Source organism: Cariama cristata, unplaced genomic scaffold, assembly GCF_000690535.1.
Source record: "Cariama cristata isolate BGI_N322 unplaced genomic scaffold, ASM69053v1 scaffold5924, whole genome shotgun sequence".
Taxonomy (NCBI): Eukaryota; Metazoa; Chordata; class Aves; order Cariamiformes; family Cariamidae; genus Cariama; species Cariama cristata.
In genome coordinates, this window is record NW_009614545.1 from 14,653 (window position 1) to 35,815 (window position 21,163).

The following is a 21,163-nucleotide window of genomic DNA, read 5'->3' on the forward strand; positions in this document are numbered from 1 at the left end:
AAGAGGAATGTATGCCTACCGGCTTGGAAGAGTGGATCAAAGGTTTCATGGATTTTTAGAACTTGAGAATAAAATGTGCCTCTAGCCATCTTATCTGTGCAAATATTTACCTAGGCTTTCTTCTATTAGAGAATCATTTGCTATTTCACTTCACCTATTTATTCATCCAGGTAGAAGGGTTTCGCAGTGGAGTCCCTCTTGTACCTCCAAGTGCATGCCGAGTAGATTTATAAACAGCCTTATTGATGTATAATTATGAAATTAGCCTTTGAGTCACTTTCATTTCTTTTCTCATTTTCTTGTTTTGTTAGTGGAATATGCCACAAGAAGTGTTAGGCATTTGCTTTGATTTTCTTCTTCCTTGGGTGTCTGTTATTGGCCACCATCAGAGACAGGACACGGGGATGAATGGGCCTTTGGTCCGATGCTGCAGAACCATCCTTTCCAATCAAAGGTTGTATTAGGATTTTTGCCCAAGATCAGCATTAAGTTACCAAGGCCTATAAATACCAAACGTATGCTACTTTTTAATATTGGCATAATATTGTTATTCTCAGTCTTCTGCAATTTTAGTAGTTTTCCAATTTATTAAAATGGAAGGTCATGGAATAGGAGAACTTGTTAAATGATTATTTTAGGACTGGGCTCAAATTAATAGAATATGCCAACTTGAAATGTTATGCCTAGCAGATGCTGTATAACATTCCTATTAATTACTAATTGGCTTGAAAGTGCTTAATTATCTTGTCTTTTTCAAATATGGCGAACAGATATTTTTTAAATACTTCTAGGTTTCCTTTTTGCACCCATTACCACCAGTTTTGCCTGCTATGTCTCTTAGCAGTTGAGTTGCTTAGTTCCTCATATATCCTTTCAGGAATCCTGCTACCTATGAACTTTCTACTAGCACTTGTATAGTCTCTTATGAAATTTGTTTTTTTAATATCTTATACCCTTGTATTTTGTACACTTTTTTCCTATTTTCACATTAATACTGAACTAAACTTATCTGTAGAATTGTGTTTGGGCATCTGATACTTCACAGAGTTCCCTGCTTTTATCAGTGTTTTTGTTTGAATGAGGAGAAGGAAAATAGTTTCTCTTTCTAATATTGATCAACTTAGTTACTCACCACTAGTGCATCAAAAGAGCTATGTAATATGTGCTATTAAAATGTGTAACTGGTTGCAACTGTCCTGTTTTCTAATGCTGTTATTTGGCTACCAGCATAACCTTCTAACAACCATCAATTTTAGGCCAATTATTGTTTTTTCTTTTTCATAATGAATTAAGGTAGTTATCTTGCGTTAAATTCAGGACCTTTGCGTTTGAAAGTTTTAACCTGAGCTGTTGAGACATAGATGAAGTTGAGTGTTGGTATGTTGAACCAAGTCACCATGGAGAAGAAGATCTTAAGGTGTATGTGCATGCTCTTTTCTTCTACTGGAGTCTTCCTGGGGTTTTATTCCCACTTAGTTCCCCTGCTGCATGTTTGTTTTTTTTTTTTAAATGTCACTGCAATTAACCCTTGGAAACCTATGAAAATTATTTTCCTTTCTATTTTTATTCTGACTTTTCTTGTTCTATAGCAATATTTCTCCTTTTCTTCCACTCCTTGCATGTGGTACTGTGCCGCCCCTTCTAGTTCCTGAATTTATCCCTTTTTGCTTTAGGCTAAGAGAATAAATTAACATTTTTGTTTCTGTTTAGAAAATGCCAGGGAAATGTGGAAGCTGTTGTTTTCGTACCATGGTGGTGATGTCGGCTGTAAAGCAGAGTGTTGGGCTCTGAACGGGAAGGGAAGGCAGGGAGTCAGAGCAGTACTAAGGACCCTGATGCAATTGGGGTTTGAAATTGTGACATGAAATGATCCCTTTGAAGAAGAGATGTCTCTTGCCATACGTCCGCTCCTGCTTCTCCTTGTGCATAGTAGTTCTTGATCTCCAGCAATTGCATTGTCTGGGTAGAAGTCTCGTGCTTTGTGTTTTGTGACTTTTAGCTCTTAACTTTTGCTGAAGAAATATCTATTCTTTAACTTGGGCTTTCTTTGATCTTGAAAGTAGGCAACAAGAAATTTACATTCATTTTAATTTTCTCTGGCCAGCTTTTTAAAGCTCAATTCAAAAACCAAAGTCCAAAACCAAAGCTCAGTTTGTTGTGGCCGCTGTTGAATCGTGAGCATACTAATACATTCCTATCATTGCAACTCTTTGGTGGAGTGATAGCATCTAGTAATACGCTATGGTACAACTAGGAAATCAAATGTGCTCAGAAGCAGATGTAGAAGTCCAGTGACTCCCAAATGGTGTCTTTTGGCATAACAGAACTGGAGAAAAGCTGGATGTACTGTCCTGGCTGTCTGTTCCTTACTCCATGTCAAAGATGCATTTTTTTTTTTTAAAAAAAAGAAGTACTGTCTTATTACATGCAAAAACCTACCTATCCTCTCACATAAGTACATTTTTAGGTAAGTATTGTCTCTCTAGGTGTGGCTGTATTAGCCTCCAGGAAGGCTTTTGCATCCTACCCTTCTCCCTCCACACAAGCTAGTATCAGTGGTGCTGACTCACATGATAATCAAGTAGCACAAAATCCTTGGTTTCTAAACCCGGATCTGTGGTGCTGTTACATCCAGTCCTGTTTTATTTTGGAATGTTACCCACTTTCCATAAGTAAAGGTGAGATTCGCTCAGATGTTGTCTTAAGATGTGCTACACCAGAGTAAGTCTTGGGACGTGCTATTTTGGCATAATTGCTTCCTACTTGCTAGGAAGAAGGACGGTGAAAATATGGAAATTCTGGCTCTTAATAATTTGGAGGCTACAAATTGTTTAGATGGAGTTTTTAGAGACCAAATGGATGAATTCTTGTAAACCCCGAGGTGGTGTAATTGCATAGCTTACAGCCTAGGTTTTCCTTCAGACCTTGACCTTAATTGCTGGTTATGCTTATCCCCCCACTCCTTCCCTCGTATTTCAAAGGTACAAAAATAAGGCAAAACTTGTCCACTTCCCCTGTCCAGATCCAAGTTAATCATAGCCGCTCTTGTGTGCGTTCACCGGGACATTGCCACCTATTTGGGCATCCAAAATGACGCCCTGTGTCCTTGCACCTGGTATGCAGAATTAAGTATATTCATGGGCATGATACTGAAAACGAAACGAAAATGGCTGGTAGGCTGCGATACGTGGATATTGTGCCCACCATTCGTTACGTAGCCCCGAGTGTGAAGCTGTGCGTGTTCCGATTTTTGTTTCTGAACGTTTCTGACGCTGTGAGCTTGTCTGCCCGCTGTTGGGAATGTTTGCTGAGAGCTGAATGTGTGATTTTGTTAGTGCTCCTATTTTTATTTTGTTGGTGCTTTTGCATCACTAATCAAATACAAGCCTCCTATTGTTCTCCCTGCAGCTTCCTTCCAGTACATGCTTATATTTAGTTATTTTAATAATAATACCCAGGGTTTGTAATCTTGAAAGAAGGCAGCGAGATGATAAACTCCTTTTCTGATTACTAAATACATTTGATTCATATAACAGATGGCTGTTATTCGATACGCTGTTGTTATCCAAGCTGCACGGAGGGGCAGAAACTCGCCGGAGCAATGACTTGAAGGCATTAGAGGATGTCCTCGCCCGGTCCTCTCCGCGGAATGGCAGCAGTGATGCCATTTTACCCAACAGCTTCACTTCAGTTAGGAACAAATTGTTTTTGGTGTCCTCTCCCCCTCCTCGCACCCGTAGTACAGAGGCGTGTAGCCCTCCCAGCTAGCGGGGGAGCCCCGCTGGCCTTTCGGGGTGGCTCGTCGGTGGGTTCGGGCTGTTGGGTGCCCAGATTTTTGCTGGCAGAAGGCGGCCGGCAGTGCTTGCGTGGATTGACTTGCCCCCCTGCTCCCCTCTCGTGTGCAGCCCCAGCCCGCGCCGCCGAATCTGGAAACGGCCCGATTTACATCCATTCATGAATCCGTGACGTCAGCACGCTTCTGTGCTTCTTTGCAGCAGGCTGCAGGATTGTGTGGGTGGAATTTCCTTTTATTTTGCAACACTTCCTTTTTTTTTTTTTTTTGCCTTCCATCTTTTTAAAACAAGAAAATGGAGCATCACATAGGAAATCTTAATCCTTGTAAGTATTTAGATGAAAATGTCTTTTTTTTTTTTTTTGAAGCGTGTGTGTTTGTGTGTGTTTAATGGTCAGTGTTACCCTTTCGCCGTTTATTTCAGAAGGACAGATGGATGTTGCATTTGTGATGTGAAAGGGCTGAAAGAAGGATGCTGAGAGAGGGGAAGAGGGAACGTGAAACCTTAATTTATCCAACAGTGCATATAAATCTGATAGCTGGCCTATCCTTTTGCTTGTCGGTGTGCTAGACATTTTTCAGTTGCAATTTTGCACGTTATCTTCTTGTGCCCCCCTTTTAAAGGGGAAGGCAATGGCAATGGAGAATGGATATTTATGGAATATATAGGGAATGACATAAGAATTACTAGAGATAGTACAAAGAAGCGGAATTGTATTTTGCCTTCTAGGCAATTGTAATTTTTTTTTTCCTTGTCGGCTAATCAAACGATTTTTCTGTTGTGTTACAGTAATAAATAATTAAATTTTATTTTTTGAGATGAAGAAGAGATGTGTTTTTCTTTCTATCAGCCAGGTAGGAATTTGTTCCTTTATTATTGAAAATACCAGGTTGAGCTGTCTCTGTTGTGCTGAACACATGATTTTTACCCCTCATTTTCCTAATAGATGAGGAAACTGGGATTACCATTGCAGTTTAACTGTTCACTGGGGCAAGATTTGTCATATTATTGCTTACCTGAATGGGGCATGATGTCATGTTTTCTTCCAGTGAAAGGAGTGGAGCAGCTCTTTATTTTTGGGGTTTTTTTTGGGAGGGGGGTGGTGGTGGTTTAAGTACTGCAATAGCTTAATCTTATCAAGCCACGTGTGTTTCAAGTAAATGAAAAAATGGGTATTTTAAGTTGATCCGGATAAAGATGACATCCGGCTCACGTGTTTGGATATACTGATGTTATCAATAGGCAGTCTGTTCAATGGAAGAAACTCAAGGAACGTATTTTGATGGATAATTTTGAGGGAGAAAAGATGAAAATATTTGAAATAAAAACATAATAGATGAGTGAAATGAGGGAGAGATACAGCCGATTTGGCTCGCAAATGTGGGCGCTTTTCCCAGTAACCGGTGTGTGTGTGTGTGTAGCCACAGATGTCTTGGGATATCCTGGAATGGGGAGGTTAAAGTTGTCATTGGTTTAAAAGTTTTTGTTACCATCCTTTTTGTTGTGTCCCTCAATGTATGCGGGTTTTTGTTTCTAGAGGGAGACAACCCTTTGAACCTCTGTTTCTGTTAACAGACTTTGGCTGTGAAAAACAAATAAGTCCCAGTTTTGATGTAGTGAGGTTTTTTGTTTGTTTGTTTTGCTTTAACACCAGTTTTGTTTCCTGTATTTTGGGCCTCCAGTCTGATTCTTTGATCTAGAATGGTCCTATCCTTCAGATTGGTCTTTGTCCCTTGCTGCCTGATAGTTAAATTTATAGCTGGCATTCATTTTGACCCCTGTGTCTGGAATTAGCAAATAACTTCTAGCACAGAATATATAGTAGGGACTCTTACTGCTTCCTAGATATACATGAACTTGTGTTTAAAAATGTTTGGGTTGTTTTTTTCTGGTTGCATTTTTAACCTTCCTCTTTTGTCTGCTGTTGTAAAGATTTGATAAGTAGCTTATCTCCAGTGGATCAGATAATTGAGTAATGATTTATTTGAAAATCTCTTCATAGGTAAGCTGTTTTACAATTAGTGGTTATTTAAAATACGATTCTGCTTTAAGCATGGCAGGATAAGAAAAATGTTTTACAGTATTTTTCTTATGACTTTTTTTATAGCAAATGTGAGATGGTGACTGATTAGATGAGAGCTGTTCATATCTGGTACCCAGGCTCTCTGCAGTCAAGATGTGTAGAGTGGATGTAAAATAGTAGGACTTCTCAAAATGGCAGAGTTTTTTATATAGAAAAATGAAAGAAGTCTGACATCGATTGTGTGAACAGATTTAAAATCAGTGCAGGTTCCTCTTCGACTCTGGTCCTTGGGGCCAGGGTAGGCAGGGGAAGGTGCCTGAACCTTGCCAAGCATAGAGCGTTTTAGCCAAGCTCTCGCCTGAGATCCCACATTTGGAGGAAGACAGCAGCAGACTTACTGCTTTTACAACTTCCAGTGAGTTTCTCGGCCATAACTGAATCCAAATGAGTCAACTGAGGCAAACGTTACCTCTGCGTCCTCAGAAGAGGCTGAAGCTCTCAGGAGTTTGGCACTTCAGCAAGCCCTGACCAGCTTATGGGACTTTTTGGTTTTTTTAATTTTATTTTTTAAAATCTCTCCTTGGCAAATATGTCCCATGCAGGTGCTTAGGTTTTTGTAGGCTGCTGTTTTTGTGACATTACAGCAAATCACTCTCATGTCTTGGGGAGGGGGAGGTAAGTATTTCACCTAAAACACACACTACTTTGGATTGAATAGCAAGTTGGCAGCTGCGGCAGAAATACCGAGGTGGGCCGGGAGCAGATACACTGTGTGTACTTACTCCCACCCCTATAAATACTCAACGTGCATTTTGACCTCTGTCTTCTTTGTCTGTTTACAGCTTCAACCGAAAAGTCAGTCGTTGGAGTGGGTTCAAAGGCATTAGCAACAGTTGGGTGTAGGCCAGGGTGAAGAATAGATTTTTCTGTGTAAAGTACACGGGTTTGATAATCCTCCGGTGAACCTGTAATTGTTTATGCTGTTTCTTCTGGAGCAGTCGCTAGCTGAGCTGTAAGGGAAGGATGAAGAAAATCCTGGCAGGGTGTGGGTGGGAGGCTGGACTTTTTCCAGCATAGTGGGCTTGAGGAATGGAGGTCTCTCTGTGTGGATGTTTTCTTCATTCCTAAGATGTTTGTCCTTTCCTGTCCCCAACCTGTTACTCCTTTACCTTCTGGAGGACACCAAAATCCGTAACACAGCTGTGACTCTTCTGCCGAAACACAGAAAATCTACCCTCGCTATCCTTAGGTGTCTGAGGACATTCTCAAAAGTTGGATTGTCAACTCTAGCCAAGAAGTGATCTTGTAGGGATGAGCCAAGGGGCTGAGTGCTGCTTTGGAAGGTCTCTGCGGGGTGTTAGATGGCATGGGTCATGTCAGGCCTCTGGAGCCTCCTCTGCAGTTCTCCAGTCCGTGACTGTGTGTTGTGTGTGCTGTCTTGATCGTGTTACCGTCACGTAAAGCTCTAGTAGTCTGAGAATAGGATCACACCTCTCGGATGTTGCTCTAACCCCTTACGCTGTGTCAGTAATACAGGCTTAATAGAGGCTCCTGAGCAAGTCATTGTGCTTGCTTCTCTATCGAGGAGTAATCCTCTTTGCTCATGTGTGGTGCTTGCTAAATACAATTTAGTACTACTGTTGCTTCTCATCTGCCAGATCTGCTAGCTGGATTTCAGGTGTCCCCTTACCATCAAGTGCACACACTCTGGTACCTGGTGTGGCATTGATACAGGCCAGAGCATTGCACGTACCCCAGTAATTTTTGTTCTTTCATGAGTAGTTGTTTCATTACTTTAGTACTGGGTGTGAGGCATGTAAGCTGTTAGTGCCGAGAAGTTTGTGTGTATAGCTTTTACATGTCAAATGTGCTTTGCAAATATTGAATAATTCATATCTGCTACAAAAATAAGCAGCGTGTGAATGAATTTACCTGAGACCGGTCTGATGCCTCACATGAATTAAAGTGAGAGTTTGATTCATTTGCTGGGTTCCTGAAAATAGCACTTTGATATTGATCTTCATTCTCAAAGATCTTTCAGACATTAATTAATCTTAACGCTACTCCTTGGAGGAAAATATGATGTTTCAGTTCCGTAAGTGGGGGAAATGACAAGTTACTGTTTGTTGGTAGTACTCAAAATTTTAATGGCTTCGTGTGGCAATGTCAAGGAGTCTGTAAGGCGCCTGTAAACTTAACTTGGAGATTTTCCTGGTTTTTGTACTTGTAAAATATTTGAATTTAAATCCTTTAATCTGCTATTGTTATTTAGTACTATAACATGGATCTTTAATGAGGTAAGAAAAAAGTGCAGAATTCTGAAGAATGAATAGAGCAGAGCCTGACATCTGTAACTGGGTTTTAAAAGTTGTTTCATACTTTGAAGACAGCTGGAAAGATGAAAGAGAAGAGTGTAACTTAAGGTCATTTCTAAATTTTCATCTAAGACAGGTTCCAATAGTAATTCAGTAGTATGAAAGGCTAATCAGCGTTTAGTCTGTCTCTTTATACCAGCAAAATGTTTTACAGTAGTATTGATGAGCCTATGATGGAGGGTATCAATGGTCAATTAGAAGTCAGAACATTGTAGATGAAACTTCTGGTGTTTAATGTATGCACGTAGCTCAAGACATGCAAACAGCCGGAGTGAGGGAAAACAGAAGTAGCAAATGGGTGTATGAAGTTAAACTGATTTTTGTAAAGTGAAATTCTTGTAACAGTAGGGTACAAGATGGTCTTTGATTTGTTATGCCCACCCCTACCCCCCGAAGGCAGGTGGCCAATTGATTATCCTTTCTTCAAAAACTGGAGGACCTCAATTCAAGAAACACAGAGAAGGGCTGATCTGCAACAGAAATGTGTAGTACCCAAATCCTGCAGTGAATACAAGAATCATTATGCAACATCACTTATTTCCTATGGCATCAGATTATGCAATTTCTGAGCAGAAGAATGCAAAGCCCTGGAAGAATACAGTAGCGTTTTAGCAGATCCAAAAATACCTTATAGAGGATAGAGGAAGCATTTATGTATGTAGTGCTGAAAATACACAGTTATGTAAGCTGCTTATTTCACAAACCACGCTTTGCAAAGCTGGCTAGCAGGTGAAGCAGGAATCAATCTCCCTTTCATTGAAATCAGCTGAAGAGGTCTCCCTGAATACAAGGGAGGGTGGATTGGCTCTTTGTCTGTCTTCTTTGCAAAGATGATTTTTTTTTTTTTTTGCTTTGTTTGTTCCTTGTGCCAAAAAAAGAAGTGGATGCTTGATTTCTTTTTCCAAATCAAGTGCTGCTTCTCCACCCCTCACAAATTTGTGACCTTATGTTGAAGGAGTTCCTAGTTAAATATTTGTCTGCTGTTTGTGGAAGTAGAAATTCATTCCTATGCTGACAGCCAGTGCAGATGCACAAATTGCATGTGGGGATAAGAGTCAACACAGTTCTTTTAAGGTAAAGTAACGCCTTGGGAATCTATTAAATTTCTTTGGAGGAGTCAAGAGCACATGAGAAAAGGGGTTCTGGTTGATACGATCTGTTGGGATTTTGGCAAGAATACTTACCAGAGGCTCTTAAAGAAACTAAACAGCTATAAAATAACAGGGACGCCTCTCTTACAGACAAATGATTAATTAAATGATATAAAATAAGAGCAGGGATAAGTAGACAGTAACGTTGAAACATTTTTCTCTAGTAGGAGTTGGCATATGGCTCTGCTTTAAGGATGGCAGTACTCGTACTCTTTCCACCTTTTCTTTCCTTATCCAGATCATTTAGGAATATTCTGAAGCAAGTAACATTTAGGCTGTTAGACTACAGAAGTAAGGCGTTTGGGATAATAAACATGTAAGCCAATTGCAGAGGGTGCTGGCAGGCTCTCGTGAATTTGGGTGATAAGATGTCAGTCAAATTTAGTGTTGATTGAATGCAATTTAATCTTAACATCTGGTAAATAAGAATTAGGCTCTGAAGTAGCTGTTACTGCACAAGAGTGAGACCTTAAGGTTGTAAGAGACCTACAGAATTTAGCTCAGCATCCTGAAGCATGCTTAGACATCAGGTAGAGTTAGAGGAATAGTTAGGAAAGAAATGAAGAACAAAAATGATCACTATGCCTTTGTACATTTCTGTGGTGTGCCCGTATCAGGGCTTCTGTCTGTGGTCTTAACCCCCATTTCTAAGATGATATAGGAGAAATGGAAAAGATGTAGCGAGGTCATCAATGATACAGAACAACTTTCATAGGGTGAATGAGTAGGTAGTGTGGGAATTTTTAGACTTGAAAAAAGATGTTAGAGAGGAGGATGAGATAGTTCATAAAATCACAGCTGGCATTAAGAAGATAAATAGGGTTCAGGTGTTACTGAAACAGTGAACAACCGGTGGTTTGAAGAATGGTAACAGATGAGAGATGAAAAGGGAAGAATAGTTGGTGTTACCTTACCAACGTACAGTTAAGCTACAAAACTCCTTGCCACAGCATAGTGGTTGCCAAAGTGTTCTGGTTAAAAAAAATTTTGACACACTTGCACAGGAAAAATATGGTTGTGGGCTATAGCATAGAAAAATACCCGAGTGCTGCTGCTGGAGAATGTCAGTGAGCTGCAGATCGTGGGGGACTGGGTGGCACTGGGCTGGAGGGGTTTCGCTGACTGCAGATCCTTTTCTTGGGCTTTGGAGGTGGGAAATGGGGCTAGAGGAACCCCTCCTTCTGGTGTGGTATGGCTGCTGCTTACACTGGAGTCTGGGTGCCACTTATTTCTAGTCCGACAGCCCGAGTTGGAATGTACAAGGTGCAGAGCAAACCTCCAGCTGGCTCTGTGCACAGGGCTTGAATTCAGCCGTTATGAATATTTCTTGGCTGGTATACCGTACTATTTTTGTCATTGTCAGAAAGGGTTCAGACCAGAAAGCTAGACAGAGTTCTCTTTCTCACCGATACAGTGACAGACAAAAGATAATTGCAACTGTAAAATCACTTTCCCCAGAAATGATGCTTCTCTGGTTTAGGATAGACTGAATGTATTGAATAAAGTCTAACTTAAGTCAGCAGACACATGAATTTGAGCTTCTGTTGTGATAATATGGACATAGCTACATACAGCATGGTTACAAGTCTGTGGTCTCGTGTGCTTAATGTCTGTGGCTATTTTAAAATATTTTGTTAACATTTTAGAATGATCGTGATAGTTGTAAACCCCGAGCAATTGCTGCTGCATAGCTCAGGAAATGGTTATGGTGTCTGCCGAAGTTTATATGTCTGTCTGATGTTGGGGTGGCATCCAAGTATTTACTGGAGAAAGGAGTTAAAGGTATATATTCCAGTATATACTCCAGTCAGTATTCTGCAGTAGATACAGAAGTAGTGTAATATTTATCTGACAACCAGAAAGAACAGGGTAAAGCACAAAAAAAGCCAGTGTGACAACACTTCAGTTTTCCTTGATAAATCTGCTGTCTTCTTGTAAAGTAAGTTAGGGTACATGCATAAATATGTTCAGAGCTGTTGCAGTGGCAGTCAGAAAATCTCAAGTGGATCAGATGAAGAATTTTCAACTGTTTTGTCAGAAATTAATTGTTTTGGCAGGGTCATAATTGTAATATTTAAAAATAAGGATGGATCATAGCCAAGCATTCATGTGGGGGTGAGATGGGATGTATGTTGTGATGTGGAAGAAGCATCCTTCCTTGAAGGAGCAGTGTATCTCGAGAAAGCGATTGCCTAAAAAACTCCAAGCTTTTGCCTTGGGCTTCTCCATAGTTAGCTTAAAGACTTACCCATAATGTGGGCTAGACAGCACCTAGTTAATATGGGCTAGCTTAATAGTGTAGTTTCTTTTTTGAAAACCAAGCAAAATAGAGCTTTTATTTTATTTTTACACCAGGAGAAGGCAAAGGAAGGCAGAGCAATTCTGGGTAAAGCTTCAGGATATGTTTGTTTGCAATCCTTCTTCTGAATAACGTGACCTCAAAAAAAAACCCAACCCCAAAACAAAACCAAAAACCCTGAAAACAAAGAGGTTGCATTTTGATGATGTGTAACTCATTCTCTATTAATAAATCTGCTGTTGCAGTTTGTGTTCAAAACAACTGTGCAAAACACAAGCATATATTCCAAGTAATGTAAAATCATGGAAGTGCAGCATAAGAGGAGTGTCTGATCTACTCATACAGCATTTTCCTTACCAGGAGACCAGGAAAAGAAAAAGTTGGAATCCTGTGAAATAAAGTCACGTGATTTCAAAACCCAAAGGTCGGAAGTGACAGCCAAAGCTCTGGTACTTGCCAACTCAGCAACTCTCAGTGCTTTCCTGCGCTAAAGTTGTACGCTGTGGAAGGTCAAGTGATGGGAGAGGTCTAGGTATCAACCTGTTGTAAAAATTCCCTGTAGAAATCGAGAGGTAATCACAAGGGGCGGGAGAACTCAGCTGCAAGATATGTGTAGTGAGATAACTATACTTTATAAACATGCTTTTTGCATTTTTGTTAGATTCTAGAACATTTTAAAGTATTGTCCCAAGCCAGGAGTATTGCAGTAGTAGTGAGATGATACGCACATAAATTTCAGCCATGTTACCAGTGCAGAAAGGTGTAGGTACCTTGCTGTACCTAATGTAACCAGGAGGAAATCCCACTGAGTACCAGGAAAAAGCAAGGGAGCTCCAGGGCTTGGAAGTAAGTAGTGAGACAGACAGGAATCTCTTCTGTCCTTGGTATTTGCCATGTATCACTCAGCTAGTTTCTGCCAGCTGCTCTTTTTTCAGCCCATAAAAGTGAATCAGACAATTGCTTTTATTTCCTTTGTATATTGGAAGTGCAAGCATAGAATATGCTTGTCAGGATAATATAGGAAATAGTGCTTGAAGGAGACTAATTCAATTTTGCTAGCCATTTCTGCTGTTAAGAAACTGAGCGGCGACCGCTTTGTACTTACGCACCCTTTACAGTAAACTAAGATTTTGTTTGTATGCTGTATCTGGAATTGTAATTTGCTACTCTCTTTTTAGCACAACTCTTTAAAGGAGAAACTTCCATTAAGATCCATGCAAGGCTTTTGTTTAACTCTGCTATGTCTTCAAACCTGACCATTGCTTTGAGACGCTCATACAAATATTGGGCTTGTGTAGGCAGCCGTGTGCTTTGGTTGTTGCTCTGCGTACGAGTGAGAGAACACTTACTACACAGATACTTCTAGGAGCACACACAGTATTGGGCAATGACAGAGAACGCCTTGTGATAACTGGTTCACCTGCTCTGGTGCTGCTTTGGCTAAACTGTCGCTTTTCTAAGAGTTTTAAACTGCAGTTTGGGCTGACTGATGTGTGGAGGTGCAGTCTCACTTTTCCTGGAAGAGGTGCGATTTGTATTCCTTTTATCTGGGTATGGTGGGATTTTGCTTGGAAATGGAATAATTTACAAGAAGTTGTGATCGTACAAAATTACACTGAGCCTGAAGTTTTCTTATAGACATAAAATAAATTTGTTAGCTGTAGAGTGCATGAACTCGTCAAAATAGTTCAAATCAGAGGGTCTGCCTTGAAGTCTGCTTTTGCAGAAGCACTTTGTGAAATCTGAGGATCTTAAATATGCACACAGTCCTCCTACACACACAGAGCTTTCAGCTCTTGGCTTGAAGACTGCTACAGCAGAAGCATCACTAAGATAGAAACGGATCACCGCTTGACTATGTTCTTCACTGTAAAAGTTACGGAGGTGCATACAGATCATAAACATCCCAAATGGCAAACAGTCTATATATAATGAAACTTTAAACTTCCAAGAGAAGATTTTTCTTTGTATTGAATGCAATGAAGATTTCTTTTATTGGGAAGAGTTCAACAGGAACAATCTCAGCCATATCTTTGGTGTGGGGAAGCATGATGATAAAGCTTGAAAAATGCTCTTCATCCCTTATTTGAAGAGATGGGAAGGTCGAAGAGAAGCTAGTTTGTCTGTGTTAAATCAAATTTTGCTAAGGAAAGAGGTTGTGCATTGCAGAATTTACTGTAATATAAGATAATTAAATTAATTTCTCCGACAAGTCAGCATTGATGCATTGTGGCAGAAACTGCCTTCTACTCCCCCCCCAACGTATCTGGACCGCTTTACTTCAAGTTGGCTTGATACAGAGTTGTTTTAAAATAAATGCTGCCTTCTCATGCTCTCAAAACAATGAGTTCACTAAACCTCTGAAAAATCAGGCTGCTTATGTAAGTACCTAAATAAGGCTGTATCATGCCAGTTTGAAAATAATTTTATAAGTTTTACATGCCTCCTCTCCCCATGAAGCAGATACAGGGATATATAGGATGGCAAGGCACTGTGCTTAAAGTGCCTTTTTTTTTTTTTTTTTTTTTTTAAATTTGAAACAACTCAGTCTTGGAGAAGACAATTTGATCTGGTAAGAGACTTGGTGTCCCCGAACGTGGGGGTTTGTTCTTGGCTGGGTTATTGTAGCCATGGCTGAGCTGTGTTGTGATAGCCCTGCTTGCAAGTAGGAGGGAGGTTGAACCTGAGAACTTCGAGAGATCCTTTCTCGCCAGTATACCTGTGATTCTATGATCAGCCTGTTACACAGCACAGAAAATGCATGTGACTTGCCTAAACTTCGGGTTTTTTATTGAGATCAAACCCCGTGATGCTCTGTGTACACTTGCAATGTCTGCTGTATTGAGCCCTGGTCGCCGTGGGAAGCTGTAGGGCTAATAATCCCAGAGCAGAAGTGAACTGAGGGTCCGGGTGGTCTGCATAATGTATAGATGTTGTGGTGCTTCAGCAACAGGGTGGAAGAGAAAGGCTTGACTTTCCAAGCAATATTGACAAATACATGGGGGGAGGAGGAGTCGCATATGATGCCAATAATCCATTTAGGAACTAGGAAAAAATGAAATACATACAGGAAAAGCAGTTCTTTCTCTGTTAAATCTTACACAATCATGCATTGTGAAGTCAGAAAATGACAGAGAATGGTAAAAGCAAAATCCTAGCCTTTATTAGATAGAGTATATTGAGAGTTGTGTACCAGCAAAACATTTTTATCCTCCAAGTGTGATTTAATCTTTAATACACTTCCCGTTGTTTAAATTCGAGATATTTTTGGGGTGCTGTTACCCCAGATTCTTGTTTTGGCTCTTACTCTAGGGGTTTCTTGCAGGGGAGACTGTTGGATGTTTGATTTACATTGTTTAATATGCGGTGTTATGAAAAACAGGATCACTGGTCACGTTTTGCCTTTGTGTAAAGAATCACTTGTCTGTGAAAGAATCACTCTGACTGTTGGAAACGAGCAGGGGCAGTGCCCAGGAGTGCTGAAGTGGGGTGGTTCTGGTATTTTTCTGAAATTCTGTTCCCTTTTCTTCTTTATATTGACAACAAAATCTGTTATCATATAAGAACTACTACTAGTAGTAACCATGCTACTGCAGTCACCTACAGCTTCCCACGCTGGGGAATCAGTCATTGTAACGCCGGTCACAGGTAGGTCAGGCATAAACAACTCCGAGCTTCCCGTACAAGTCTAATTCAGCTCCTTTACTAGTATGGACTGTGCTGCAATTTTTGCCTCACTTGTTTTCCTTTCTTTTAAAGAACGAAGCTTACAACCTAAATGACGTTCTTCTAATAAAGCTTTTCTGCATAGCCCATGTGATCAGGCAGAAATACAGGAACGTAAACCAGGCTCCTGGCTGTTCCCATGGGCTGCTTCTGCTGCTGGAGAGGGGCTGAAGCGCAGGGCATGAGCTTTTCATACACCAGGCTGAAGGTGTTATCTCTCATCTCTGTAGTGACCTTATCTTGAGAAGTTCTGGGGCTGAGCTGTTCCCTTTCAATTGGCTGTGTGCTACCTGGCCACCTCTTTCTTCCTTTCAGGAGCTGTTTGCAGAGCCCAGGACTTTGCACTCAGTGTAACTGATCTTACTTTTCGCAAAATAGTTTCTGTTACTGCCGTTTCCCACCCCCCCCTTCGTATGGAATTTAAAATTGGACTTTGTTCTGCGTTACAGGCTGAATGCGCTTAATTACTTCTGGCGCAAAGTTAGAGATTCTTGTTTCAGAAGTGGCTCTACCCCAGAAAAGTGCTTTCGCAGCGGGCAGCTATTGCAGCGTGACCCTTGGCTGTCGGCCTGGCTCTTTAGAAAGGCGGCACTACGCTGGATTGTGGAAAAAGGGTCTTTCGGTGGACCACGTAGCAAGAGAGAGGTAGGGGGACTTTTAAAAAGGGATGCCAGCTCTAAATTTATGTGCAGACTACCAGGGAGTTCATGCAGAGGAGAAAGCAGTGGGAGGAGATGCTCTTCAGGCTTGTGGAAGGAGAGAGATCAGCCAGGAGGGTGTACTGTGCCTGTGGAGCTCGGTAACTGTTAGTTGTTTGTGAGGGTGACAGGTACATGGTTAGAGAATGTAACATACCTTGCTACATTGAACTCGACAGGATTAAACTAAAGGACCAGGATGGTCCTAACTAGGTGGGGCTCTGAGGGAGCAGCTACAAACCATCCCGTGGTGGACTCAAGGTACCCGTATCGCTGTGCGTTGTTTCTCTACTGCCTTATCTCAAGGGTTTGCAGAGGAATCCTGAGCTTGTGGGCTGTGCCAGACCAAGAAACAGTGACTGGACTCAAACCCTACCTGAGCTGGGGAACACCGGGGGGTCAGCTTCAGTCCGATAAATGCTATAGTAACCCTGAAGAAACAGCTCTTTGCTGCAAAGAGTCTGTCATGGTTTTGACCTTTAGGCTTTTGTTTAAAACTTGTGGTGTTTGTTTACTGGGCAATTCCTGCAGTAGGTTACTGAGAGTACCGTGTGAGTGGAGTTTCTGTTGGAATAATTTGTTTGCTTCTTTTACGGCAGTAATTATTTACTAAGTATCAGCAGTTGTCTGGAATGTCTAGTTAATTATCAGCTCGCCTCTGTGAAAGTGCACATAGTAAAAATACTTAAATAAAAATTTGAAAGTTGTTCTTTTTCCTCTTGTTTCAGGTACTGGGTCCATGTGTCACATCTGAATTGTGTTGTACTAATTCTCTAAGTATCAACTCAGACCATCTCCTTGATGCACACTCACGGCATCATGGCCAGTACTCAGGAGCGCCTGAGCTTGTCTTCCTCTCCAAACTCGATCGGCAAAGCTTTCTGTGAAGATAAAGACTTTAGTAGGTTACATGATGAACGTGCACCCTCTGGAAACCACCCGTCCCCCGAGCTCATAGAGGATGTGCGTGAGAAGGGCTTGCTGCAGGCAGACCTCATCGAAAACATGAGCAGCCCGGTCACTGCAGCGGTGCTGACCAGCATCAGCGAGGACTCTAGGGACCAGTTCGAGAACAGCGTGCTGCAGCTGCGAGAGCAGGATGAGTCTGAAACAGCCATTCCTCAGGGCAACAGGAACACTATGGATGGAGAGAGCAACAGTGGAGCGGATGATGTTAAAGTCCAGTTCAACAGATCAGGCAGTGGGAGCGGTGGGTTTCTTGAGGGACTTTTTGGTTGTCTGAGGCCCGTGTGGAACATCATAGGCAAGGCATACTCCACCGACTACAAACTGCAACAGCAAGGTAAGCAGAGAAGCAAACCTTTACTGCTTCTGGGGGAACGTGTGAAGATGAAGAGGGGAACCCAGAGCTTTTTCCCAGCTTTCCATGTGACCGCTTTTGTCTCATGCAGCCCTATTATGGGTTTGCAAAAAGAAATCCTGCACTGTACAGCCAACAGCTATCATTGGTAGCAAAGGCAGCTCATGGTGGAGTCAGAAGCAATTGCCTGTTCTGACCCATGCTTTGGACTGCTGTGACAAGGTTTGAATGTGAACTGAGTATTTGTGTAAGTGAGGATTGGAAAGAATTGTGTTGAACACAGGGATTGTACCCACTGCTTAGTTTCTGCAGTTTTTTCATGCCTGGTGAAAAACATAGACATAGGCATTTCTACTCCTGTATGTGTATGTGAAGGCTGTCTTCGGTTGACTACCAAAGAGCAGAAGTATTGCTTCTTTATGGGCATATTACATGAACTTCTATGTCTTTTTGCTCCGGAGTAATTTTACTCTTTAAAATATCATTCAGTACTTATCTTTCCAGAAATAGGTCCTTTAATGTTTATAACCTTTTTCATTTAGATGTATAAATGTATGAGTGTAAATGTATAAGTATGTGAGTATAAAAACCCCCATATATTAAAAAATATGTAGTTTGGGAATAAGTAATGTCCCAGTCAATTGCATACATATATCTTTCGAGGTTACTGAAAGCTAAAGAGCGGAGTGTGCTCTGCCTTTGGTGTCTTATTTTCTCCCCTAGCACAGGGGGAGGGAAGTGGCAGATGGGGAAAGAACAATCTGTCATTAGAATTAAGGAGCTGAAATGGTTGAGGCTTATCGAAAACGGGAACAGCCTGGCCACTGTACTATACCGTGGGGTAGAAGTCTCCTGTGTTGCTGTGATTGTGACTCTGTATTAATCAAATGGTTTTCTGGCATAGACAAATGATTAGACATGTGGTCAGAAAACCTGAGTGATTCATATCTAAACCCCAGAGTTGTGTTGGGGAACGGTTCCTAATATGAGGGAAGAGAGCTGTTAAATAACGTGTTGGGTGAATCTGCCTTGAAATAAACTTACTCCTTCTTCCTAGAGTCAATCATTTCCAGTTCATAACTGAGCAAGGAAATCCACCTCTGCCTGCAGAATGGCCAGTCCCTCCTAAGCAGCAGCCTCTTGTCTGTCAGCTCAGCGAGAGTTTACTTGGTTTTGAAATCCTTTGGCAAAGTTGGTTCTAAGTTTTGTCTGCATGTTGTAAACTCAGTACGTCACACATCGCTGAGTCTGTAGGTAAAAAAGGTGACTGAAAATTCCTTGGGGAATTAACACTATTGGGGTGATTGCACAATATGTGGAATCAGATGTGGTGAGTTTTGGAAGAGGCTGCGTCTGGTTGGGGAGTCTCCTTTGTGAAGGAAAAGGAGCTTCAGAGCAGTTGGATAACATTCATGGTGTCGGTATGGCTGTGTTACGCTGCTTTAGTTTGGATGTTCAGTGTATTTAAGCAAAGCCGAAACTTTCCGAGGAAAGGATGCAGATGCAGAGTTACATCATCTGCTTCCAGCAGTTCTGCGACTATCCCGTACGAGCGGTATCTCACCAGGTCAGACTTCTCTCATCGCTGGCTACTGCTGAGCCATCACATGCTCGCAGGTGCCTGTAAGCTCAGATGGGTAGCTTCAGAAAAGCTACCTGGGAGGCAAAGAGATTGTATTTCGCGTATAATTGGGACAGCAGATGCATTGGAGACTGCAGTTTAATATGTGCTTTGATGGCCCACAGGGGATACTTTCTTTTGTATGAAAGTCCCTAATAAAAAAGATTGAAGCGCTAACTAATGAAAATGAGCAGCTGAGAGCATTGTTATGTTTGGGGGGTGCACGTAGAGCTCCTCTTCGTATGCACAGAAGGATCTTGCTGTTCTCAGTGTCATGAGCATGTTCAGAGCCATAGATTCATGGACACGTTGCAGTATGCTGTTGGCATTAGGCCCTTCCTAAGAGGGCGATTTTGAAATGGCTACAGATGTGGTAAGGCTGAAGGTTAATTGGGATCTGCTATATATGGCCTGTGTGGTTATAGCATCTTCAATGTCGTCACCATCATAAATGAGAGTGAAAAGAAGATTATTTTTTTTTAAATTTTTTTTTTTTTTTTTCCTCTGGAGCTGATCAGTTAGATCTCTGACGGTAGTAGTATGCTTCTGTTACCCAAGGATAAACCTTTTTAAACTGCTTCTGTGCTAAAACTTGAGGACTTTATCAGAATATTCATGTTCTGCTTTCCAGATGATCTCATTCTTGCTTCTTGCCACCAGAAAATCTTCTTTGTGTGCGTTTCATCAGCTACGTATGAGCCAGCAGTTTAGTAACTGCTGTCTGTGATTGCTTTTGGTTTTGCTGTCTTTTAGCAAGAGCACAGAGGATGCAAGTTTTGTGTTTGTGCCAGTCCTATGCATTTGGAGAAGATAGGCTGAGGAAATGTCTCTGGCTCTTTCAGCAGTAAAGAGAGGCTTGCGGTGGCCTTTCATTTCCCTGGGAGCTTATTTACAGCTTTGGGCTGGTGCCACAGATCTGTGCAGGTGATATTTTTTTTTGTTTCTCCCCCCGCCCCCGAAACAACTGCTTTAAGCCTTATCCAGGAGCAATCCTTTGTGTTGGGCTGAATCAACAACTGGGGTAGGAGTCCAGCTTGGACCTGCAGCCATGGGAGACTTCATGTTGCCTGCAGATCCTTCCTAGTGCTTTTTGCTGCTCACTGGCATCCCTGCTCACCTGCTTTGGATCTCCTGTAGGCCCAAACTCTCAGACATGGTGATGGTGCTGGTGTGGTGTGGTTGCAGGTAGTAAAATACAAATAAGTTTCATGCCCTTTGTAAATGTCTGATACTTGAGTCCAACTTGCCTGTGAAGGCTTGGCTCATGACTTGATGAATGGGGAAAAAGATAAGAACAACTTTTACGTGATTCCACATTATCTTCTTGTTGAAATTACTCCTTGAGTTTCCTTCTCAACATCTGAGATGGTCATCAAGTGGAGTGTGCTTCTGTCCTTCCCTTGAGGACCCAGGCTGGGTCAGCTTGAAGTTGCTGCAGAGTGGTCTGCTGGTTGACTACACAGTGCCAATTGCTGCTGTTAAATGCCCTGCCTGCTTGGTGAGTAGTCATTCCTGGAGAGAGTGTTTGCTTTTATATTGTTCAGTGGCTGCCAGTTGATTATCTGAGGTTTAAGTGTTTTGGGTTTGACCCATAAAATCACTCCTGACTATGTTTTTCCAGTTGTTTACCCTGATTTCTAAAGGCTGTTGGTGAGTGCTTTCACGAGATATACTTAGTTCTTTAATTTGCCTCTGCCAGTTATTTTATTTGGATTGTTGGGACTCTAGCACTTCATAGTAAGACTTGTTTCCAAGTTTCTACAAGATTATGGTAAGTCTGTTTCTACAGACTCATTAGACTTCCAAACCATTTCCTTTGGATTAAGGATCTGACTTCAAGAGTTGCTTTCACCTTCCCTTTCACAAGTTTTGTGTTTACTGTCATCGTGTGCATTTTTGTGTAAACCTGGAGAGCAAGGTGCTTTATGAAGTGTTCTTGTGTTTATGGGGTTTTTTTTGTAAACTAGAGATGCTTCTTGTCATAGTGCCAATGCTGGCGAGCAGCCAGCACTGGCAAACGGCAAAAATTTGCTTCAAATAGATTGAGTCAATGGCTCAGACTGCTCCTGCCTTTCTTCCCCATGGGAAACAGATTCCCATCATTCTACTCAAATGGTTCTTAATCACCTTAGAAACGCAAGCTCTTGCGTAATTC

The 21,163-nt window shown here is 41.5% G+C and overlaps 1 protein-coding gene across 1 annotated transcript in view; it reads left to right on the plus strand.

Annotated features, from left to right (window-relative positions):
* Positions 1 to 4,053: 4,053 nt before the first annotated feature.
* Positions 4,054 to 21,163, plus strand: part of MAP3K13 (mitogen-activated protein kinase kinase kinase 13) — a 37,750-nt gene continuing 20,640 nt past the window's right edge. The window contains exons 1-2 of the mRNA XM_009699459.1: positions 4,054 to 4,119; positions 16,795 to 17,369. Of these exons, the coding sequence (XP_009697761.1) occupies positions 16,868 to 17,369 (502 nt within the window). The 5' untranslated portion in view covers positions 4,054 to 4,119; positions 16,795 to 16,867. The remainder of the gene's footprint in view (positions 4,120 to 16,794; positions 17,370 to 21,163) is intronic.